The sequence below is a fragment of the Ammospiza nelsoni genome, chromosome 20, assembly GCF_027579445.1.
Source record: "Ammospiza nelsoni isolate bAmmNel1 chromosome 20, bAmmNel1.pri, whole genome shotgun sequence".
Taxonomy (NCBI): Eukaryota; Metazoa; Chordata; class Aves; order Passeriformes; family Passerellidae; genus Ammospiza; species Ammospiza nelsoni.
The window spans coordinates 3,130,714-3,155,369 of NC_080652.1; the positions used below are offsets into that span (position 1 = coordinate 3,130,714).

The 24,656-nt window shown below is 57.7% G+C and overlaps 1 protein-coding gene across 1 annotated transcript in view; it reads right to left on the reverse strand.

Moving 5' to 3' along the window:
• Nucleotides 1-24,656, reverse strand: part of NIBAN2 (niban apoptosis regulator 2) — a 39,156-nt gene that overhangs the window by 6,969 nt on the left and 7,531 nt on the right. Inside the window, exons 2-8 of the mRNA XM_059486445.1 lie at nt 13,639-13,769; nt 8,592-8,720; nt 8,392-8,497; nt 6,515-6,682; nt 1,901-2,016; nt 1,714-1,818; nt 90-252 (exon numbers count right to left, since the gene is read on the reverse strand). Of these exons, the coding sequence (XP_059342428.1) occupies nt 90-252; nt 1,714-1,818; nt 1,901-2,016; nt 6,515-6,682; nt 8,392-8,497; nt 8,592-8,720; nt 13,639-13,769 (918 nt within the window). The remainder of the gene's footprint in view (nt 1-89; nt 253-1,713; nt 1,819-1,900; nt 2,017-6,514; nt 6,683-8,391; nt 8,498-8,591; nt 8,721-13,638; nt 13,770-24,656) is intronic.

Sequence of the window (24,656 nt, forward strand, 5' to 3'; positions counted from 1 at the left end):
CCCTAAGGGTGCCAGGGGCTGGGCTGCACCCCAGGAACAGCCCCCCAGGAGCCATGGGCACACCCACACGTGCCAGGGCACCCCTGTACCTCGGATCTTGCTGGCCAGGTGCTCCTTGGAGGTGATGATCTGGTCCATGTCCGTGCGGATGGTGCTCTCCAGCTGCGGCCGCTCCTGCTCACACCTGGCCACAGCTGCATCGTACTGTGCCTTGGCCAGCTCATAGACCATCCTATAGACAGCATCTGACACCTGGGGGCACAGGTGGGGGTCAGAGACCCTCCAGCTGCACCCCAAACAGCGCCTGCAGCTCCACACGGCTGCAGGGTCTGCTGAGCCATCCCCAGAGCCCTGACAGGACCTTCCCCACAGCCTGCCAGGGGTTTCCACACCAGGGACCCCCCAGTGGGGTGAGATGGAGCTCCTGCAGTGCAGAAACTGCTTCCAAGTGGTGCTGGAGGGGCAGAGAGATGAGTGCTGCCTCCATCAGGCAACCTGCCCCATACAGGGCTGGGGATGCTGCATGTCCAGGAATGCTGCAAGTCTGGAAATGCTGCAAGTCTGGGGATGCTGCAGGTCTGGGGATGCTGCAGGTCTGGGGATGCTGCAGGTCTGGGGATGCAGCAGGTGTGAAAATGCTGCAGGTCAGGGGATGTTGCAGGTCTGGGGATGCTACAGGTCTGGAAATGCTGCAGGTCTGGGGATGCTTGGGGATGCTGCAGATCTGGGAATGTTGCAGGTCTGGGAATGTTGCAGGTCAGGGGATGTTGCAGGTCTGGGGGTGCTGCAGGTCTGAGGGTGCTGCAGGTCTGGGAATGCTGCAGGTCTGGGGACACTGGTGGTCCAGGGACAGTGGTGGTCCAAGCAGGTGAGCCCCAGCCCACCCTGAAATCTGTTCCCTGCCCTGTTCCCCCTCCCTGGGCTCCCAGAGCCAAGCTCCTGAGCAGGATGGAGCCACTCGCTGAGGCTTCACGCTCACTTTGCAGCCAAAGGCTGCGATTTTGGGGCTGTCAGGATGCAGAGCCCTCCCCTCCTCCCTCCTCCCCAGCCACAGCAGCTTTTGGAAAAGCAGCGTTTGTGTGTTTTCAGGCCGCTCAAGTGGCCCATTACGAGCCTGGTGGTAATTATCGGGGTTTAAGGTTTTAACAGGCAGCTCTGAAGAGCCCTCAGTCTTTCGCAAGGGTTTGGGCCGGATTTAGCCCGCGCTGCTCTAAAAATGGCTCGCTAAATTTAGCCGGGACAGGCTTGGCTCCGGGGCTGGGCTTCCTCCTGTTTGCTCGGCTGGCCCCAGGCGGGGCTGGGCAGGGCTGGGCAGGGCTGGGCAGGGGCACTGAAGGAGCTTGAAAAATCCACTCTGGAGAAAGCACGGGTTCTTTGGAAGGGGCCGGGAGAAGGGGGCAGAGAAGCCGGTGGGCACCGAGCCCAGGGGGAAGGGAGGTGGGCACCGAACCCAGTGGGGAAAGGAGGTGGGCACAGAACCCAGTGGGGAAGGGAGGTGGGCATTGACCCCAGCGGGGAAAGGAGGTGGGCAGAGAACCCAGTGGGGAAGGGAGGTGGGCACCGAAACCAGGGAAAAGGGAGGTGGGCACCGAACCCAGGGGGAAAGGAGGTGGGCACCGAGCCCAGGGGGGAAAGGAGGCTCCCCAAGCCGGCTCTGCAGCAATGGGGAGGGCAGGGACGCTGGGCACCCCCCCGGCAGCCCCAGCCCCACACCTGGATCCAGGTCCGCTGGCGCTCCGGGGCTTTGCCCTTCAGCCGGGGCCCGATGGTGCTCCTGAGCTCGGGGAGCAGCTCCTCCATCACCAGATTGCTCAGGACCTGTGGAAGCAGGAGGTTTTTGGGGAGCCTGCAGACCCCCGCCCCCAGCCCTGGGAGCCCGGTTTGGGGGCGCGGTGCCCACCTGGGTCTCGTTGCCGCAGAGCATGTCCCAGGTGCCGTACTGCTCCTTGGACTGCCGGTACATGCGGATGGCGTCCGTGAAGGCGGGAGCCTCCACCCGGGAGTCCTCCGAGATCCCTGCGGAGGGGACACGGCTCAGCAGCCTGGAACTGGGAGGGAGGGGCGGCCCAGCGCCCCCAGCCCCCCTGTGTGTGCTCCCCCAATCCCCCGGAGCCGGGCAAACCCCCAGGGCTGTCACTGGGATTGGGGAAGCTGTCCCAAGGCACTGCCCCTGACAGGGTGGGGGGCAGCAGGGGTTGGGGGGCTTCTCTTGCTTCCAGAGTGATCCCGTCCAGAGCCACCCTGAGGCCAGGGAGGCTGGGAAGGATGGGGGCTCAGTGACCCCAAATGGTGCATAGGGAAATGGGGGCTCAGTGACCCAAAATGGCGCACGTGGATCTAGGGGCTCAGTGACCCCAAAGGTGCACAGGAACTTAGGGGCATGGTGCATGGGGAAGTGAGGGCTCAGTGACCCCAAATGGTGCACAGGGACCTGGGGACTCAGTGACCCCAAATGGTGCACAGGGACTTAGGGGCACAGTAACCCCAATATGGTGCACAGGGAAATGGGGGCTCAGTGGCCCCCAAATGATGCACAGGGACCTGGGGACTCGGTGACCCCATATGGTGCACAGGGAAATCGAGGCTTAGTGACCCCCAAAGGCACCCAGGAGCAGGAACTTGGTAGGATGGGGGCTCAGTGACCCACAAATGGTGCAAGGGGAAATGGGGGCTTAGTGAGCTCCAAAGGCACAGCAGGAGCAGGGGCTCACCAGGATGGGGATTCAGTGACCCCCAACCCCACACAGCACCCAGTGAGCCCCCAGCTGGGGGGCTGCAGTCAGAGGGGCCCTGTGGGGAGCAGCAAGGCTTGGAAGGAAGAGGAAAGTGGCCAAGAGGCCTCAGGAGCGCGTCAGGGCCGGGCAGTCCCAGGTGAGTCACTGCAGCACGAGGGGGGCTCAGGTGCCACCCCCAGCCAGCAGGAGGGGCAGGGCTGGGAGCCTCCACAGCCAGGAGATGGGGACAGCAGGCAGGAGCTGTGCCACATGTCCCCTGCCTTGTCCCTGCCTGTCAGGGCCCTACATGTCCCTGCCAGACAGGGAAAGAAACACCCCTGGGGGAGAACCCTGCAGCCCAGCTCCCCTCCCCATGCCCCGAGGAGGGGATCAGGATGGGATCTGAGCCTGCTGGGAGGCTCCAGGGGATCATCCCTGCACTGCTGACACCTTCCACAGCTCCTGGCAGGGCTGGGGACACTGCTGACATTGTCCCACAGCACCTGGCAGGGCTGGGGACACTGCTGACATTGTCCCACAGCTCCTGGCAGGGCTGAGGACACTGCTGAGACATCTCATAGCACCTGGCAGGGCTGGGGACACTGCTGATATTGTCCCACAGCACCTGGCAGGGCTGAGGACACTGCTGAGACATCTCACAGCACCTGGCAGGGCTGGGGACACTGCTGATATTGTCCCACAGCACCTGGCAGGGCTGGGGACACCGCTGAGACATCTCACAGCACCTGGCAGGGCTGGGGACACTGCTGAGATGTCCCACAGCACCTGGCAGGGCTGGGGACACTGCTGATATTGTCCCACAGCACCTGGCAGGGCTGGGGACACTGCTGAGACGTCTCACAGCACCTGGCAGGGCTGGGGACACTGCTGACCTGTCCCACAGCACCTGGCAGGGCTGGGGACACTGCTGACACCTTCCACAGCACCTGGCAGGGCTGGGGACACTGCTGACCTGTCCCACAGCACCTGGCCGGGCTGGGAACACTGTTCAGACATCCCACAACACCTGGCAGGGCTGAGGACACTGCTGACATGTCCCACAACACCTGGCAGCGCTGGGGACACAGCCAGGTGTCCAGGAGGGACAGCCCAGCACAGTGAGCAGATCTTTCCCAGTGCACACAGACTTTTCTAAGGTGATTACAATTAACTCCAAGCCTAAGCAGCTTTTGCTAAGGAGCAGCTTAATAATCAGGGGAAAAAAACCACTGAGAAAGTAAAATCTGCTCCTTTCTCAGTCTTTGGTGGGAGCCAGAGCTGGGCTGAGTTTCCAGGGGTTGGAGCTGCTCCATCCATGGGAGCAGGTGGGACAATCTTCACTTCCTGTCCCTGCCAGGCCTGGGGCAGGATTTGCCTCCCAAGAGCCCTCTCAAGGTCACTCCCTCCAGGCTGAGCCTGGGGACAACCCTGAGTCCCCAGCCCTGTGCCCTGTCCTGGTGCAAGAAGCCCCTGTGCCACTTACCAGGGCAAATTTATTGAGTTTCCTTCATTAATGTGGGTTAAGGACCTGGAGGAATGGCTCCCACTGCCAGAGGGCAGGGCTGGATGGGATATTGGGAATGAGGAATTGTTCCCTGTGAGGGTGGGCAGGCCCTGGCACAGGGTGCCCAGAGCAGCTGTGGCTGCCCCTGGATCCCTGGCAGTGCCCAAGGCCAGGCTGGGCAGGGCTGGGAGCAGCCTGGGACAGTGGGAGGTGTTCCTGCCATGGCAGGGGTGGCACTGGATGGGATTTAAGGCCTCTTTTAACTCAAACCATCCTGAAACAAGGGCAGGAGCCCTCAGGGTGGGCACTGCCCAGCCCCAGGTGACACCAGACTGGCCAAGGGACAGTTTTGGAGCAGCCAGGGGCTGCAGGGACACCAGGCTGTGTGAGGAACAGAGCTGCACATCCCCAGTCCCTACAGAGGAGCTGCTGTTACACAAACACAGTCTGAGACAGGGAGCTGAACATTCCCACACCAATCACAACCAGAGGCAGAAACAGAACCTCTAATTTAGGGGAGGAAAAAAAACAACCAACAACCTAAAGTGCTCTCCAACAACAAAAGAGCCTTCATGGAATATGAAACAGGATCCTGGAGCTCCCAGGAGCAGGAAGAACAAAGTCACAGACAAATCCAGGCTGGAGGAATGCAGCACTGAGCCCCTCCTGGCCACTGCCCACTTGGGAAGGCTTTTCCATCACATGCTGAGGAGGAAGAGAGGGAGGAGAGGATTTTCTGGCTGGCACAGGGGGTGGTGGAGGGGCTCCCACCTCCGCTGTGTCTCACAGCAGCACCCAGCAGGTGGGAGGGGAATTAGAGATGAAAATTGGGGGTTTGTTAGCAGGAGATCAATTCCTCTTTTATCCAGAGCTGGTTTTGCTCACAGCTGCTGCTCCAGCCAGCACAGAGGGGTTCTGGGGGCTGAGCTCACCCAGAAATGATCCTCAGGGGGATGAGGGGTCACAGCACCCAGCCCCACACAAAGGAGGGGGCACATTCAGCCCAATGAGCTCAGACACCCCCCGCACAAAATAAAAAGGAGATTTTTTTCAGATTTAATCCAATGTGGGGGGATGGAAACATCAGTGAAACCCAGGCTCCAGATCCCACCCTTTTACAGCAGCAGTGGCAAAACTGAGGCAAAACTGAGGCAAAATTGAGGCTACCCAGAGTTCCCAGGAATGAAATAAGCATTTAGAAACTGGGCAGAGTCTAAAATGCCCACTAAACACCTGATTCTGAGCAGGTTTCAGCTCTGGCACCACCTTCCTCAGGAAATTTCTCACCATCCCAAGCATGGCCAGGACTTGGGGCTCAGCCCAGGAGTGCCCAGGCCACAGCCAAGCAGGAAAATCATGTTTTCCTGCCAGAGTATCACTGGTGTGGGAGGCAGGTCCTGCCTCCACCCAGCTGCACTGCCCTGCACCCCTGCCCTGCACTCCTGCCCACAGCCCCGGCAGCCCTCAGGAGGATTTGGGGTTTTGGTGATTTTAATTAACAGATATTTTCTCCCTCAGGGTGGGAAATGGGCATCAAGGCAGCTCTGGAGCCATCTCTGTGCAGGCTCTTGGTAATAGCTCCTCATGGGCAGAGGATGGAGCTGGGCACATGGATGCTCCAGGGAGCTGGGGGTGATGCTGGCATTGATGAGATGCTCAGTCATGGAATCCCAGACTGGTTTGGGTTAAAAGGGACCTTAAAATAATCCTGATCCACTCCCTGCTGTGGGCAGGGGTATGTCCCACCATCCCAGGGTGCTTCCAGCCTGGCCTTGGGCACTGCCAGGGATCCAGGGCCAGCCTCAGCTGCTCTGTGCCAGGGTATCACACCATCCCAGGGAACAATTCCCAATTCCAAATATTCCATCCAGCTCTGCCCTCTGGCAGTGGGAGCCATTCCCTGGGTCCTGTCCCTCCATCCCTTGTCCCCAGTCCCTCTCCAGCTCTCCTGGAGCCCCTCCAGGCACTGGAAGGACCTCCCTGGATCCTTCCCTGTAGCCACATCCCACAGAGAAAAGCAATGCATAATTCTTCCCAAGAATATTTCTGTGTTTTTCCTTTCTCTGAGGAAGGAAACCCAGAGAATGTGAAGTTCAGAGAATGTGAAACCCAGAAATATTCTTGGGAAGAATCATGCCTTGCTTTTCTCTGTGAAATGTGGCTACACTTCCCTTCTCCAAAGTTCCTCAACAACTCCCACCCACCTCTCATGAGCTGCAATCCATCCCCTCTCCCAGAGCCCTCTGCAGGTGCCTGTGGAGCAGGAGGTGGCTCAGTGTCCCCAGGTGTCACCCACCGTTGTTGCAGTGCCGCACGCAGTCCTGGAACACCGCCCGCCACTTCTCCTGCTCCTTGCCCGTCATCACACAGAAATAGTAGTGCCTGGCATAGGGGTGCCACAGCACCAAGGGGAAATCCGTGGGGCACTTCAGGATGGGAGAGTGCCCAGATTTCAGTGTCACACCTGTGGGAAAGCGGGGGTGGTGTCAGGGGGAGAGGGGGACAGACAGGGACAGAGAAACTGCAGGGTTGGGGGTGTCCACACAGACCCTGCAGCTCCTTCCCAGGCCTTTGCTGGGAGTCGTTAAAAAATTCCAAAAAAGCCTCATTTTTCTCAAAAGGAAATAAAAATGAAATTTGAGAAGTAAAATTAAAAGTCATTAAAAATCATGTTGCTGTCACAGAATCATGGACACATTTTCCTTACTATTAATTTCCTTCCTTCCTTCCTTCCTTCCTTCCTTCCTTCCTTCCTTCCTTCCTTCCTTCCTTCCTTCCTTCCTTCCTTCCTTCCTTCCTTCCTTCCTTCCTTCCTTCCTTCCTTCCTTCCTTCCTTCCTTCCTTCCTTCCTTCCTTCCTTCCTTCCTTCCTTCCTTCCTTCCTTCCTTCCTTCCTTCCTTCCTTCCTTCCTTCCTTCCTTCCTTCCTTCCTTCCTTCCTTCCTTCCTTCCTTCCTTCCTTCCTTCCTTCCTTCCTTCCTTCCTTCCTTCCTTCCTTCCTTCCTTCCTTCCTTCCTTCCTTCCTTCCTTCCTTCCTTCCTTCCTTCCTTCCTTCCTTCCTTCCTTCCTTCCTTCCTTCCTTCCTTCCTTCCTTCCTTCCTTCCTTCCTTCCTTCCTTCCTTCCTTCCTTCCTTCCTTCCTTCCTTCCCTCCTTCCTTCCCTCCTTCCTTCCCTCCTTCCCTCCTTCCCTCCTTCCTTCCCTCCCTCCCCACAACCATCACTTCCCAAAGGTGCCCAGAAAAAAACCCAAAAGAAGAAAATATCCCAAAAACCCCCATTCCTGAATGTCCTCAAGGAGGCTACACCCAAACCCCACTTTTTCCAGAAGGCCCTCAGGGACTCTACACCCTCAAATGATCCCTTCCAGCAACCCCGGGGTGCTGCACCCTAAAACAGCCTCTTCCCAAAGGTCCCCAGGAATGCCACACCCAAACCTACCCCTTCTAAAAGCTCTTCAAGGATACATCCCAACCCCATGCTTTCCAAAAGGTCCTCAGGGATGCTACAACCCAAAATCACCCTTTTCTGAAGGTTCCCAGGGATGCTACATCCTAAAACTACCTCTTCTAGAAGGTCTTTAAGGATGCTACACCCCAAACTCACCTTTTCTAGAATGTTCTCAGGAATGCTACAGCTCCAAACTCAGCCTTTCCAGTAGGTTCCCAGGGATGGTACACCCCAAACTTGCCACTTCCAGAAGGTCTTTATGGATGCTACACCCCAAACTCACCCTTTTCTGAAGGTTCCCAGGGATATAACACCCCAAACTCAGCCTTTTCTAGAAGGTCTTCAGGAATGCTACACCCCAAACTCACCCTTTCCAGTAGGTTCCCAGGGATGCTACACCTCAAATCTGCCCCTTCCAGAAGTTCTTTAAAGATGCCACACCCCAAACCCACCTTTTCTAGAAGGTTCCCAGGGATATAAAACCACAAAATCACCCTTTTCTGAAGGCCCTCAAGGATGCTATGCCCCAAAATCACCTTTTCCAGTAGTTCCCAGGGATGGTATACCTCAAATCTGTCCATTCCAGAAAGCCTTTATGGATGCTGCACCCCAAACTCACCCTTTTCTGAAGGTCCCCAAGGATATGACACCCCACAATCACCCTTTTCTGAAGCCCCTCAGGGATCACACCCCCAAACCCACCCAAAGGTCCCCACCAGGGCCCTCACCAGGCAGGCTGTTGTTGACCAGCTCCAGGTACTGCTCCACGGAGGTGAGGACCTTGTAGCCAGCACTGTTGACCAACACCCGGGGTGGCTGCTCCCGCTCATAGGCCTGAGCAGGAGAAATGGTCATGGATGGGGTGTCCCCTGGAGTGGACCCTGGGGTGGACCCTGCTGAGGATGGGTGAAAGGGGGGCTGTCCTCACCAGTTTGTTCTCGTAGAGGACCAGCCCGTAGTTGTGGGGCACCACGCAGAAGCGATTCCTCCACTTCTTGCTCTCCTCAATGTACTGGAAGATGTTGCCCGAGTAGATGACGTGGTCCTCCAGTGGTACCTGCAGGGAGGGGACAGCACAGGTGTCCTGGACTGCCAAGCAATGTGTGTTCTGTCACCATCTGTCAGAGCTGGGGCAGCTCTCTGCTGTCCATGGGGCAGTTGTTTCTTTATCTCTCCCACAGCCAACCCTCCCTGCAGGAGATCTCTGCTGTCCATGGCCACTGAGTGTCCCTGCAGGGCTGATCCAATGCCAGCATCCCATGGGGAGATGCTGCGCCCAGGGCAGGAGCCAAGCATTCCTGCCTGGATCCAATCTGAGCCTGGCACAGCACAGCAGCCTCTGCCCCCTGCATTGCCAGAGGAGCAGCTTTCTGCTGCCCTGCATGGCCAGAGGGAGCCCAGGCCCATCTGCAGCAGCCCTGGAGCTGCAGAGGAAAACTCCCCCCTTGTGCAGGATCCCTGCTGCAGCAGAGCCACAGCTGGCACTGCAGGAGGGCTGAGCCCCCCTGGGATGGGGCTGGGACACCGCCCTGGCACACAGAGGACAGGCTGGATTCAGTGGTTTGTTTTCTTTTTTTATACTATTTCATTTGTATTTTAATTTTCCTAGTGAAGAACTGTTATTCCTGCTCCCATACCTTTGCCTGAGGGTCCCCCTTAATTTCAAATTTCTAATAATTCAGAGGGAGGGGGTTTGCATTTTCCATTTCAAGGGAGGCTCCTGCCTTCCTTAGCAGACACCTGTCTGTTCAAACTGAGACAGCAGGGGATCAGGGAGGGGACAACTCTGCCCTGGGGAGCTCAGTGAGATCCAGCCATGGTGGCCTAGGTGGGTGTTTCTTCTCCAGGCCCGTGCTGAGAGTCTCCACTGCATCACCTCCCACGGGAGCACAAATTTTGGTGCCTGAATTGGTGCATTTGGGAGATGTTTTGAGGGGCATCACAGGCACAGGCCTAGAAAAGCTCTGAGGGGTGGCTCATCCAGCACATGGGGTGACACCTCTGTACCTGACATGTCCCCCAGGGACACACCAAGCTCAGCCCCTCCAGCTCCCCATGCTGAGTGGAAGGTTGGAGCTGAGCTCTCCAGCAGCTCTTCGCAGCCCCAGCTGGAATTTCCCTGCCTTGGGGCAGGGGGAGGCTGTGTGCCACTACTGCCAGAAGGTCCTGCCAGGGGCAGCTGCAGGTGGCAGGAGCCAAACCCTGCCCAGCAGGGTCTTCTGATGGGACAGGGCAGAGGAAAAGCACAAAGTCACCCCATAGAAGATGCTCAGATGTTCTGGACTTCCCTGGGACCAGTAACAACTTTTTTAAACTAGGAGAGATTTTGAGTGGATTTTGGGAAGAGTGACCCACCTGGAGGGTGGGCAGGCCCTGGCACAGAGTGCCCAGAGCAGCTGTGGCTGCCCCTGGATCCCTGGCAGTGCCCAAGGCCAGGCTGGACAGGGCTGGGAGCAGCCTGGGACAGTGGGAGGTGTTCCTGCCATGGCAGGGGTGGGATGGGATTTAAGGTCCCTTCCAACCCAAACATTCCATGATTCCATGCCAGGATTCCATGCCAGGACCAGGCCAAGGACACCCCGTGCCCCCCAGGCTGTGCAGCCCCTCCCCAGCTCTGCAGCACCTTTTGGCCAGCAGCATTTGCATCATCCCAAACACAGCCTGCCTGAGGGAGCCAACAATTTGTCCCAGGAATTTTTATGATCTCAGGAACATAAACAAGAGCTGAGAGCTCTCGTGAGGGCTGGAGCGTGCAGCAGCCGCCTCTTCTGCTGTGGCCACCCACCCTGCACTATGGTGGCCTCCAGCAGGGACCAGCCAGGGCTTGGATCCCACCCTGCCCCAGCAGGCACTGCCAGGACCCTGGGAGGGGCTGGGCAGCACATGGGACATCCCAGTGGCACTGCCAGGACCCTGGGACAGGCTGGGCAGCACATGGGACATCCCAGTGGCACTGCCAGGACCCTGGGACAGGCTGGGCAGCACATGGGACATCCCAGTGGCACTGCCAGGACCCTGGGACAGGCTGGGCAGCACATGGGACATCCCAGTGGCACTGCCAGGACCCTGGGAGGGGCTGGGCAGCACATGGGACATCCCAGTGGCACTGCCAGGACCCTGGGAGGGGCTGGGCAGCACATGGGACATCCCAGTGGCACTGCTGTGTCCCTAGGAGGGGCTGGGCAGCAGACAGGACACTGAGCAGGAGGAATTCCTATTTCTACACAGGGTTTTGTCCAAGACTTGCAGTGTCCCTGACCTCCTCACCTCACTGCTGTCCCTCAGACATTCCTGGGCTGCTTGCTGGAGCTTTTGGATGAAGCAACCAACCTGGGGATGGAGGCACCTCCCGGGATAGGGGCGGGGGGGCTGAAGGCATCTGAGGCACCCAAGGGTGCTGAGGACACCAGGAACCTCCACTCCTTTGTTTTTTCTAACACACCCAGGCCCTGGCAGGTCCCTGAGGAGATGGGACGTGTCCTGGTGCCTGGGCAAGGTGTCACCTCCATGGGTGGGTCAGGGACACGGCCCCTGTGAGCAGCCAGGGCTGGAGGCTGAGCTCAGGGAGGCATTGCCCAGATTCCTGAGCACAGCCACCCGTTTAAGCCCCAGACAAAAGCAGCAGCCCGTGGCCATGTGCAATCACAGCTCTTCCTGCTTTCAAAGACAGCAGCTCCACCAACCTGGCCAGGCAGGACCCCAAATAAACCACCCCAGGGAGCTCCCCAAGCCATGTCAGCTTGTGAGCAGCCCCACCTGAGGTGATCTGCCTTGGGAGGACGGGAAGGCAGGATCCCACAGAGCCACAGCACCAATCCCATCCCTTTAGCCAGGCAAGAGACATGTGGCAGATCAGCTGCTGATGGAATAAAACCCAGTCTGAGCCCTGACACGGCTCTGGGGACCTTGGGGAGCCGCCAGCACCCTGGGAGCCCCAGCACAGCTGTCCCCTCCTCACACCCAGGGGGCTCCTCCCAGCCCCAGGAAATATTTGGGACAGGCAGGTGTGTGCCAGGCTGTGGGGCTGGGGAGCCCCTGGGGTGCCCAAATCCCTGCCACAGGGCCAGGGGCAGAGGGTGTCAGGGAGGATTTTTCAGGAGCTCTAGATTGCTGGAGAGGCCAGAGGCAGATGTGTTTACTCCATATTCTCATTGCTGTTGTATCTTGCTGGTGTTTCAGGTGCAGATCAGACTCAGAGCCACCTCTGGAATCACCTGCCAGGGGTTTCCTGTTCCTCCCTGGGGATGTGCCCAGGTGGGAGCAGCACTCACACCCAGGAGCAGGGGGACAGTGCCTGGCACAGCTGCTCAGGGGGGCACTGAGGGGTCCCTGAGCTCCTGCAGCCCCGGCATGGAACACAGACAGGCACACAGCTGATCCTGCTGTGTGCTCTTCCATGAGGTGGGACAAACCCAGCCCAGGCAGTGCACAGGGCCCCAGGATAGGCTGGGCCAGCAGCACAGGGCACATTCCACCCAGGAGCAAGGAGAACCTGAGCCCCAGGGCCACCAGCAGGGATGGGGACAGAAAGGAAGTGCCAGTTCAGGGGAGTCTCCAGCAGTGACTCACCAAGGGGAATGAGCCCCCCTAAAGTGGAGCCAGAATCAGTTCCCAGGGCTGGGGAGGGACAGGGAGCTGGGGATGGAGGCCTGGCCTTGCTGTAGGAAGGACAGGGAGCTGGGGATCCTCACCTTGCTGTGGGAAGGACACGGAGATGGGAAAGAGCCCTTACCTTGTCAGGCTGTGGGAAGGATGGGGAGCGGGGGATGGAGATGGAGCCCTCACCTTGCTGTGGGAAGGACAGGGAGCCCTTACCTTGTGGTGGGAAGGACAGAGAGCTGGGGATGAGCCCTTACCCTGTGGTGGGAAGCACAGGGAGGTGGGGATGGAGCCTTACCCTGCTGTGGAAGGACAGGGAGCTGGGGATGGAGATGGAGCCCTCACCTTGCTGTGGGATGGAGAGGAGCTGGGCATGGAGCCCTCACCTTGCAGTGGAAGGACAGGGAGCTGGGATGAGCCCTAACCTTTCTGTGGGATGGACAGGGAACCCTTACCCTGCTATGGGAAGCACAGGGAGCTGGGGATGGAGATGGAGTCCTCACCTTGCAGTGGGAAGCACAGGGAGCTGGGATGGAGGCCTGGAGCCCTCACCTTGCTGTGGGAAGCATAGGGAGCCCTCAACTTGTGGTGGGAAGCACAGGGAGCAGGGATGAGCCTTCACCTTACCATGAGAAGGACAGGGAGTTGGGGATGGAGGCCTTGCCTTGATGTGGGAAGGACAGGGAGCTGGGAGGAGCCCTAACCTTTCTGTGGGATGGACAGGGAGCCCTCACCTTGCAGTGGGAAGCACGGGGAGTTGGGACGAGCCCTCACCTTGCTGAGGAAGGACAGGGAGCTGGGGATGGCAGCCTGGAGCCCTTACCCTGCAGTAGGAAGCACAGGGAGCCCTCAACTTGTGGTGGGAAGCACAGGGAGCTGGGATGAGCCCTTACCTTTCTGTGGGAAGGACAGGGAGCCCTTACCCTGCTATGGGAGGGACAGGGAGGTGGGGATGGTGGCCTTACACTGTGGTGGGAAGGACAAGGAGCTGGGATGGAGGCCTTGCCTTGCTGTGGGAGGGACAGGGAGCCCTTACCTTGCCATGAGAAGGACAGGGAGCTGGGGATGGAGCCCTTACCTTGTGGAAGGAAGGACAGGGAGCTGGGGATGGAGCCCTTACCTTGTGGAAGGAAGGACAGGGAGCTGGGGATGAGCCCTTGCCCTGCTGTGGGAAGCACAGGGAGCTGGGATGGAGATGGAGGCCTTACCTGGCGGTGGGAAGTACAGGGAGCTGGGATGAGCCTTCACCTTGCTGTAGGAAGGACAGGGAGCTGGGGAGGGACAGGGAGCTGGGGAAGGAGATGGAGCCTTACCCTGCTGTGGGAAGGACAGAATGCTGGGGAGGGACAGGACAGGGATCTGGGAGGAGCCCTCACCTTGCGGTGCAGCAGCTGGGCCTGCGGGCTCCCCGCGCCCTCGATCTCATAGCGGACGCTGTTGAAGAGAGCGACCCCAAACTGCTCCTTGTAGCAGCGGCAGAACTCGCCCAGCACCTTCCCCGTCCTCTCTGCGGGAAAAATGACAAAAAATATTAACACTTTTTAAAGTTTAATAGTAATAAAGTGGTTATAAAAATAGTAATATAATTAGAGTAATAAAAATTTGAGTAGAGTAATAATTAGAGTATTAATTTAGAGTAATAAAAATTGAGATTAGGACAATAGAAACAAAGAGTTACGGGCAGTCTGGGTACCTTTTTCTGGGCAAAATAAGTCTGAAAAAGGACCCACATTAACAGAGGAGTAACCCTTAAAAGCAACAGCCTGTTGCATATTCATACACCTCATCCATGATGCAAAAATTCCATTCAAACACAGGATTCTGTCTGGTCAGTGTCAACTTCTTCCTTTTAATCCTAACAGCTCTTCATGGCTGAGTGAGGTGGGGAGAAGTTCATTTCTTCTGATAATGGAGCAATAAATTCTCTTTCTCTGAAAGATTTAAGTGTCCTGTGGCTGCTGTCTTGGTGGGAGTACCTCATTCCTTTCTTTAAAAAAATATCCCACATACATAGTTTCTATTTTAACTACAAAAGTTCCATTTAAACCACAAAATTACATTTACCATACTATTAGAATGCTAATACAGCATTGCTAATCAATACAACATAATACATATAGTAAATATCTGTGTAGGGCCATATAATATTCACTTTTCACATCTGCAATGGGACAGCACAGCCACATCAGGCACGGGCTGGGTTTGGGGTCTGAACCCCTCAGAGCCCACCCAAACCCCTCCCCAGTCCCCTCCTGCCTGCTGGAATATAAAAATATATCTGAACAACTGAAGCCTTAATGTGCACCAGCCACACTGTCTGTAACTGTTCTTAGAATTGTCTCAAAGCAACCCAAAATTCACCAAAGTTACTAAAACATCAACTGTACTAAAATAAAAACGAAGAAGCTGAGAGACTGCATACCAAGATCACAAGAACTAAATAACAGAAGACTGCAGAACACCTACACAGTAACCAATCACAAACAGTAAAAAATGAAGGCAGAAAGCAAAAGAACAAAATGAAAACACCAATCAAGAAGAGTAGATTTATAAAATCTATAATATAAACAATAAACAACTTCTACTTAATCGTATTAATCAATTATTCAAGAGTTCTAGTTCATCCACAATGCTGGAACAGCCTTTGGTGCAAGGACCAAGGCAGAATCCGCTCCCTCCTGCCCTCCCTGAGCAGCCCAGAGCCTGATTCAGGGTCAGGATGATCTCTTTTTTTGGCCTTTCACATTAATTTCATGGATTCCTCTCCCCAGCAGGAAATTCCTGACATTGAGCTGATTCCGGCGGTGCCGGAGCTTCCTGTGCCTTGTGCAGCTCCTGGCCCTGCTCCGGCCACCTCAGCTGGCTGGGATTGGGGTGAGCCCCCCATTCCCCAGCCCAAACACCACTGACACCCCCGTGACCCCTCTGTGTCCCCCAAGGGCCACCCCAAAAAGGGATCCCAGCCTGTGCTCAGCAGGGATTGGGGTGAGCCCCCCATTCCCCAGCCCAAACACCACTGACACCCTTCTGACCCCGCTGTGCCCCACAAGGGACATCCCACACAAAGGGATCCCAGCCTGTGCTTAGCAGGGATTGAGGTGAACCCCCCATTCCCCACCCCAAACATCACTGACACCCCCTGACCCTGCTGTGCCCCACAAGGGACATCCCACACAAAGGGATCCCAGCCTGTGCTTAGCAGGGATTGGGGTGAGCCCCCCATTCCCCACCCCAAACACCACTGACACCCCCTGACCCTGCTGTGCTGAACAAGGGCCACCACACAAAGGGCTCTCAGTCTGTGCCATAGCAGGGATTGGGGTTGGGGTGAGCCCCCCATTCCCCGACCTCAAACATCACTGACAACCCCTAATCCCCTGCTGTGCCCCACAAGGGACATCCCACACAAAGGGATCCCAGTCTGTGCTGCAGCAGGGCTGGGATTGGGGTTGAGGTGAGGGGAAAGGACAACCTGGACCTCCCCACTCACTCACCTGAGGCAGGGACCCCCACCAGCACCCCAAACTCCAATCTGGGATGAGTCCAAGGTGCTGGGAGAGCCTGAGGTGCCAGGCATCCCCCTGCACCCCTCACTGGAGGAGATCCCCTCCATCCCACAGGCAGCCCCTGGATGCAGCCCCTGGATGCAGGGGGTGGGGGCACACTGCAAACCCACCCCAGACAGCAGGGATGGGATTTTGCCAGCCCCAATGTGGCCAGAGGAGCTCCTTGGGCATCCTGACCCACCCAGCACCTCCCCACCCCTGCCCCAACCTCCTCTGCACACCAAAACCCCATCCTGAAGCATCCCAAAGCTGCAGAAACAACTCCCCCCTGAGCTGCTTTTGGCACACACAGCCTCGACTTTGAACTCCCCAGTCAACTTTGCCCCAGAGCCTGTGAAAAATGAAGAATTTGAGTCTCCTCCAACGATTTCTGACAGCTCAGGCTTGGCCGGAGTGCCGGCGATGGGCGCGGGGAGGACGGATCCTGGCTCTGCATCCCAGTGCTGGAGCCAGCACGATGCTGGGGGCACAGACCCAGACAAAACAGCCCCCACGCCAGCTTGGCACGGCCTGGCAGCAGCCAAAACCTCCAGCAGGAGCCAAAACCTCCAGCAAGAGCCAAAACCTCCAACAGGAGCCAAAATCTGCAGCAGGAGCCAAAATCTGCAGCAGGAGCCAGCCCGGAGCTGCGCTGGCAGCCAAGGCAGCACAAGGAGCAGCTTTGCTACAGGGTGCTGCAAATCCCCACGGGATGAGCAGCTCCAGAGGAAAATGCTGCCCAGGGAGAGATAAACCCATCCCTGAGGAGATGCCAGCACTGCCAGCCACTGAGCAAACCACAGGCCAGGGCAAAGCCCCCCAAAACTGAACAAATTCACAGCACAGGATGGGACACCCCAGCTCATCCCAGCACAGAATTCCTCAGGCTGGGTTTTGGCCTCTCCTCCTGGCCTGCACACAGCACCTCTGTTGCAATTCCTGTCTCCCAGGCTGTGTGATCCTGGCCAGGGCTCTGGGCAGCCATGCAGAGAGCTGAGATTGAAAAGGACATTCTGAGGTTTCATTTCCTTTCAGTCCATGGGAAAAAAGGAGCCCCTGCTCCCCGGGCAGGCGAGACAGCTTAGTCACTCATTCTTCCCTGATTAACAGCAGGGCCAATTAAGGAGGGTTTAAGCACATGGAAAAGCAAAAGTCAATTATTTGCAGAGGTTGGAACAAGGCTTGCAGTCAAACAGCAGAGGTGACTAAATCTCCCCAGGCTCAGCAGGATGCTCAGGGTGCTGGGGGATGCTGGGTGCTCCCTGCCTGGTAGCCCTGGTGGCAAGCCCAGGGGAGCAAGAGGGACAGGGACACCTGGGGGTGTTATAAGAGTGGGGGCTGTGCCTGAGCAGAGGGTGGGTGCCCACACTGCCCATGCCAGAGGGTGTCCCAACCCCTCACATCTGGCAGGGCTGATGTGTCACCCTCAGGAAGCGCCTCAGCCGCCCCCTGGCTCGTCCATCAGTCTGAGCAAAGCCTCCCCGAGGAGCTGGGGGCTGTGCAGAGCATTCCCTGCCAGCACAAGGCAGCACTGAGGGCTGCACAGAGCATTCTGTGCTCCAGCTCTGCGACCAAAGCCACCCACGAGTGGCTGTCCCTCCACCAGCAGCTTTGGCTGCACATCCAGCCATGAACTGGAGGGATTTGGGGACAGGGGACACAGCCCCCTAGCATGGCAGAGGAGGGGAACCCCTGCAGCCAACACCACCTGGGTGTGGGCTCAGACACGCACAAAGCATTTGGCAAACAGCAGCACCCACAGGGAGCTCCCAGGGCTGGGTGTCCCCAGCCACCCACCCACCCCAGCGCTTTCCCAATGCCCTGGGACCAGCCCCACACCCTCCCCCTGGCACCAGCCCATCCCTGGCACAGGCCCTGGCATGTCCCTGGGCTGGCTCCTGGCAGGGGGAAGCCACTGTGGGGCTCCCAGAGCAGCAGCAGCACCAACGCCTGGCTGGGCAGGATCCCTGTGTCAGCACCTCTGGTGACAGAGCTGCTCTGTCCCCAGCCCCCAGCTCCCCTCCTGCTCTCTGTGACTCAGACACAAGTGGTGGCTCCAGCAGGGGGGACATGAAGGGGCTGCACAGCCCGGAGGGCACCCAAACCCCAAAATGGGATGGGTACAGGGCTGGATGGGATGATGGCAGCAAGGACAGGGCTCAGCCAGGCCACAGCAGCTCCAGAGGGCACACAGAGGGCTCTGGGCACCCAAACCCCAAACCAGGCTGGGTACAGGGCTGGATGGGATGATGGCAGCAAGGACAGGGTTCAGCCAGGCCACAGCAGCTCCCGGCCACGCTCCAACCCTCCCTGCCAGGTCCTCCACACCATGCTGGCATCACCCAGGCTGTGCTGTGGGCACAGCAGGGCACAGAGCAGGGCAGCACAGGTGTGCCATTGTCCCGGGTCAGCCTGAGGCTCCTGTGGCTGAAAACAGGACAGGAGGCTCCTCTCCTGCCCAGCCCCTGAGCAGTGCTGCCACCAGAGCTGTCAGCCAGGGCAGGGTGACAGGCAGGGCACAGCCCTGGAGCAGTGGGTGCCCCGAGGGCAGGCACAGCCCTGGCGTGCTCAGAGGTCACAGCCAGGGCAGCCCTGCTGGCTCCTGGTCCCTCTGAGCCAGGGCAGGAGATGGATTCTGCCTTCAGGATTCCAAGGCAAACTGTCCAAGCTGGTCCCGCAGCCTGCACTGGCTGTGTCCTGCCCTTGGAAGTATCTCCAGCCCCATAATCAGCCCCACACACAGAATCATGGATTGCTCTGGGCTGGAAGGGACCTTGGAGGTCATCCCATCCCACCCCTGCCATGGCAGGGACACCTCCCACTGTCCCAGGTGCTCCCAGCCCTGCCCAGCCTGGCCTTGGGCACTGCCAGGGATCCAGGGGCAGCCACAGCTGCTCTGGGCACCCTGTGCCAGGGCCTGCCCACCCTCACAGGGAACAATTCCCAATTCCCAATATCCCATCCAGCCCTGCCCTCTGGCAGTGGGAGCCATTCCCTGTGTCCTGTCCCTCTGTCCCTTGTCCCCAGTCCCTCCCCAGCTCTCCTGGAGCCCCTTCAGGCCCTGGCAGGGGCTCTGAGCTCTCCCTGGAGCTTCTCCTCTCCAGGTGAGCACCCCCAGCTCTCCCAGCCTGGCTCCAGCCCTGGAGCAGCTCCATGGCTCCTCTGGATCTCTCCAGCACAGACAGGGCTGATGTGTCACCCTCAGGACAGCAGCCAGCTCTGACCCTGACCTCCCATTCCCCAAAGCCAGCCCCAGCTCTGTGCCCTGGGGACAAGCCACCCAAGAGCTGCAGGTGTGCCCCAGAGCCCTGATCTCTGCAGCCCAGCCCTGACCTTGCTCTGATCCCTCTTGCTGCACTTGCTGCCTGCAGGCTGTTTCAGCAGGGTGGGGAGGAGAGCAGAGCTCCAGGAATTCACCCCACAGCCCCAGGCTCACACAGAGCCCTCCCAGCACCACAGTGTGTCCAGAGCTCGTTTTCCTCATTGCCCTTGAGATCATGTGCAAATGGGAGTGCTGCTGGAAACAGCCCAGCCCTGGGCAGCCCAGTCAGCACATCCAGCCAGGGGGAGGTCAGTCCTGCACAGGTTTGCTCCAAAATTTCCTTGTCCTTCCTCCTCCTCCTCATTCTTGCTCAGCTCAGCACCTACGGGGGTATCTGTGTGTCCCTGGTGGGACAGAGCCTGATGGGGACAGGATGTGGCTCAGCCCAGGTGTGTCCCCAGGGCTGGGCAGTGGGAGCAGAGCTCTGGGGCTGAGGGGCAGCAGCAGCACAGGCACACCCAGCACTGGGGAATATTTGGGTTGGAAGGACCTTAAAGCTCATCCAGTGCCACCCCCTCCCACCCCTGTCACACCTCCCACTGTCCCAGGTTTCTCCAAGACCCTTCAGCCTGGCCTTGGGCACTGCCAGGGATCCAGGGGCAGCCACAGCTGCTCTGGGCACCCTGTGCCAGGGCCTCACCCCATTCACAAGGAAGAATTTCTTCCCTATATAACACCTAATTTCCATTCTTTCAGGTTGCAGCCATTCCCCCTCGTCCTGTCACTGCAACTCCTGATGAAAATCCCTCTCTGGTCTCCCTTGTGCTGTGGAGACCTCCCAGGCCCTTCTGTTCTCCACCACACCCACCCAGCCCTGCGTGCTCACACAGCCCCACTTAGAGGGGCTGCAGCCAGAGCTGGGCAAGCCCAGGGGGAACCTCTGCATCCTCCTCCAAGGCCACAGCCCATTGTGCCAATGGTGCAGTAAAACAATCCACTGCCTTAAGATTTCCACCTGCTGCTGCTTGGAATTCCCAGTTTTTGCCTGTCAAGTCCATCTAGAATCACTGAGTTACTCCCACTGCTGAATTAAACTGAGCAACTCTGCCCAAGCTCTCTGTGTGCCATGGCCCAACCACCAGTGAGACACCAAGAGAATTTTTCATTTCAATTCATGTTGCTGCTGATATGCTCGGAATGGTGCAGCACCCACAGCCCTCAGGTGTCTCCTGCCCTTCCCATCTGTGCAGGGGCTGAGGTGCCTCTGGAAGTCCAGCTCTTGCAAAAGGCCCCTGGGATGATGAAAAACCATGGAATAACAGATTGGTTTGGGTTGGAAGGGAGCACAAAGCTCATCCCAACCTCTGCCACTGTCCCAGGAGTGGAGTGACAGCAGGGGCTGCAGCAGGGTGCCCAAACCCCTGTGCATGGATGCCACAGGGATGCCTCACCCCAGAGAGGGAATTTTCCTCTCGGTCCAGAAAAAAATTAAGAGAAACAAAACGGCCAAAGCAGCTCATTGAAGCAGAACCCCTGGGCAGTGAGGGCAGGGCCCCAGCCCCGTGGGACAGCCAGGCTCAGGCCAGCTCCCCTGGTCCCACACAGTGTCCCCTGTGCCCCTGCCAGGGGGGACAGAGATGTGCCTGAGGGCAGTGAGGGGTCACAGCCTCACATCCCTGTGCTGGGGCTCCCTGCCCTGGGGACAGCCCCTCTGTGCCATGCTGGGGGTGGCTGTGACATGGTGGCACAGGTGACCCGTGGGCAGTGTGTGCTGGCCTGGCCAGTTTGCCCAGGCTGCTGGGGGAGGAGTTAATTACTAATTTAGCTCGTAAATGATTAGTGAGCGGGGGCAGGCTGCTGGAAGGGGGGAGCACAGGCTCCAGAGCTATGGCACTGACAGGGACAAGCACCATGGTGGCACTGACAGGGCCAGCAATGGCCTGGGTGGCTCTTCTAGCAAGGGAAACAAAGGCACTGCAGGGAGGCTGATGCCACTGCTTGTCCCCAGGTCACCTCTGGCTGTTCCCACTGTCCCTTGGCCATCCCCCTGTCCCAAATCCTGGCATTATGGAGACAGGGTGTGGGGGCATCTCCCTGAGGGCACTGCACGGTGAGGATGGGGTGCACACATGGACGGGGGGCACAGGATGCCATGGATGAGGTGCCCAGGGCATCCCACAAGCAGCACCCAGACAGGAGGACCCATGGCCAGGGGCTGTCCTGGCTCATCCCTGGCTCATCCCAGCAGGAATTTGGGAAAGACTGACAGCAGGAGGTGGCACAAGGGACAGTGCCACTGTGGATGGGGCACAGGAACCCTGCAGAGCCAGCGGGGCACACAAAGGGTTAAGTCCCAGCCCGCAGTTTAGGGTTTCGGGAATTTGGATGTGAGCTCATTTCCACCCAGAAACACAAATTCCCTCACAGGGGCCTGACTCAGCCCGGCTGAGCATCCCGAGGAGGTGCCAGCACTGGGGGAAGTTGGGCACCAGTTCCTCACCCGGGGGCACTGGGACAGGGGCTGGGGGAGGCCAAACCAGGGGCTGACCCAGCAGCTCTCTGCATTTCCCCCTCTCATACACACCAGGACAGGCTGGAATAAGGAAAGCAAAGTGGGGAGAGCAAAAACTGGGAGAGTTTTCCCTCTGACATCCTTGAACCGAAATACACCCTTCACCCAAACCCACCCAAACCCACCCAAACCCACTCAAACCCACCCAAACCCACTCAAAACCACCCAAACCCAGCTCAAACCCACTCAAACCCACCCAAACCCATTCAAACTCACTCAGACCCACTCAAACCCACCCAAAACCCACTCAACCACATCCAAATCCACTCAAATCCACCCTAAACTCACTGAAGCCCACCCAAACCCAGCCCAGGTGCTCCTGCTCTGGGCTGCTGTTGGGACTGGCACTGAGCTTGGCTGGCACAAATGAGGAGCAGAGGCTGCTCTGTGCCAGGCACTGCTCAGCACCAGGCAGGACAGGGGCACTGCCAGGCTCCAGCAGCACCCCACAATCCATCAGGAATATTTTCAGAACTGAGAACAGTGCCTGAAAGCAGCTGAGCAGGGCGGTGGGGGTGGGAAGGGAGCACACGGTGCCTCTCCACGCTGCCCTGTGACTCAGCCGCGCTGGGAAGGGTGGGCTGAGCAGCAGGAAGGGATGAGGCAGCGCAGCCTCCAGAGAAACCAGCTGGGGCCGGGCCTGAACCGGTTGAGCCTCTCTGGCCGTGCCCGAGCCGTGCCGGGCTCTGCCCCCGGATGAGTCAGAAGCTCCCGTGGTGCCAGCACGGGGCTGGGGCACCCGCTGGGGACACGGCTCTGCCACCCCAGCCCTGCTGGCACCCCCAGGGCTCTGTGCCCACCCTGCAGTGCCTAGCTGTTGGGGAAGGTGAAACAGGAAAGCCCTATAAATGTGATTGTCTGGCAAAAGATTTTGAGAATATGGAAACTCTAAGTGAGATTGAAATGAAAGCAAGCTTTGAGATCCCTCAGTTACTGAACAACTGGAAAACAATGGTGTGGCCAGCTGAAGGTGATCCCCTTTTGATGGAACAACACCCTCTGCTTGCAGACAGGCCCAAGGGTCAGAGCAGACCCTACAGCTTGGCAGGAGGGGCCCAAAGAGGAGTTTTTAGGGTTTAAAATGTAACACAGTATGGTAATGTAATGATTCTTATAGGCTGTATGGAAATGCTATAGAATTTGTATCTTGTACTAGATTGGTTAGTGAGAATCAGAACATTCAACACAGAAGATGATTTATTGTATTGTAACGGGAACCTCGCTCTCTCACCCTCTCTCCCCCTCTCTTCTCTCGGGCCTGCTCTGAGCTGTGTTTGGCAGCTCCCAGCAGGGCCCTGCACCCAGGCCCTTTGCAATAAACCCCAAGTTCCAGACCTGGCTCCAGAGATCTCTCGTCTCCATCCATCCCCACCATCCTATCCCCCAAGACTCCTACACCCAGCCCATCCCCAGCACCTCTCCCTGCCTGCACAGGCTGCCCACCCCACCTGCCGGGACACCCCGCACTCCCTGCCTGGCCCTGCGCGGCTCCGGAGCCGAGCATGGCGCTGGAAATGAAGCAGCACATCCACAGCAGCTCCCCAACCTCAGAACAGCTGAGAAACACTGACAAACCCACTCTGGGGCAAGCTTTGCACACCTTCTGCTGCTCCTTTTGGGCACCGCTGCTCCCGCTCCCCAATCCCCAAACCTTGAGCTGGGCTCAGCCCCTGCCCCTAAACCCTTCCCGGGGCTCAGGGCACACCCAGGGTTAGGGGCCAGGAGTTTTTCCATGCCCTGGATGCTGCTGCCCTGCTGCTCCTGGGAACAAGGCAGTGTGTGGCTGCCTTGGTTTAAAGAAAAAGAGGGAATAAAAGAAAATGGCTTTCACAAGGGACTTAAAAAAAAAGTATTCTGCTTTAAAAGCCTGAAGCCAACATTGTAAACTTTAGAGTTACACATCTTTTTTCCTCAAGTGTGAGACTGATGCTCATTAAGGAAAGTGTCCTAAACTGTAAATAATAATAATAATAATAATAATAATAATAATAATAATAATAATAATAATAATAATAATAATAATAATAATAATAATAAATCCTCTAATAAAAAATCAAATTATCCAATCCCTAAGTGTAGAGTTTAATAGGAGGTGCCTACTACGGAAAAATTTACCTGAGCATATATATCTAAGAAATAAAAGCCACAGAAACAATTATTTCCATGACACGAGTACCCAAATGTACTCAAATGTGCATGCAAGGAATGTGCCCGTGGATAACAAATAACAAATATTAATTACAAATAATAAATAACAAATAACAAATGACAAATAAATAACAAATGGCAGCGTGACTCCCAGCGCCTCTCGGGGCTGCACTGAGGGCCTGTCCTGAGCCTCCCTGCCCAAACACATCCCCACAATGGATGGGGCAGGAGGAGATCCCTGTCCCCAGGAGGAGATCCCTGTCCCCAGGAGGAGATCCCGTCCCCAAGAGGAGATCCCTGTCCCCAAGAGGAGATCCCTGTCCCCAGGAGGAGATCCCTGTCCCCAGGAGGAGATCCCGTCCCCAAGAGGAGATCCCTGTCCCCAAGAGGAGATCCCTGTCCCCAGGAGGAGATCCCTGTCCCCAAGAGGAGATCCCTGTCCCCAGGAGGAGATCCCATCCCCAGGAGGAGATCCCTGTCCCCAGGAGGAGATCCCATCCCCAGGAGGAGATCCCCATCCCCAGGAGGAGATCCCCATCCCCAGGAGGAGATCCCCATCCCCAGGAGGAGATCCCTGTCCCCAGGAGGAGATCCCCATCCCCAGGAGGAGATCCCATCCCCAGGAGGAGATCCCCATCCCCAGGAGGAGATCCCTGTCCCCAAGAGGAGATCCCTGTCCCCAAGAGGAGATCCCCATCCCCAGGAGGAGATCCCTGTCCCCAGGAGGAGATCCCATCCCCAGGAGGAGATCCCCATCCCCAGGAGGAGATCCCTGTCCCCAGGAGGAGATCCCCGTCCCCAGGAGGAGATCCCCATCCCCAGGAGGAGATCCCTGTCCCCAGGAGGAGATCCCCGTCCCCAGGAGGA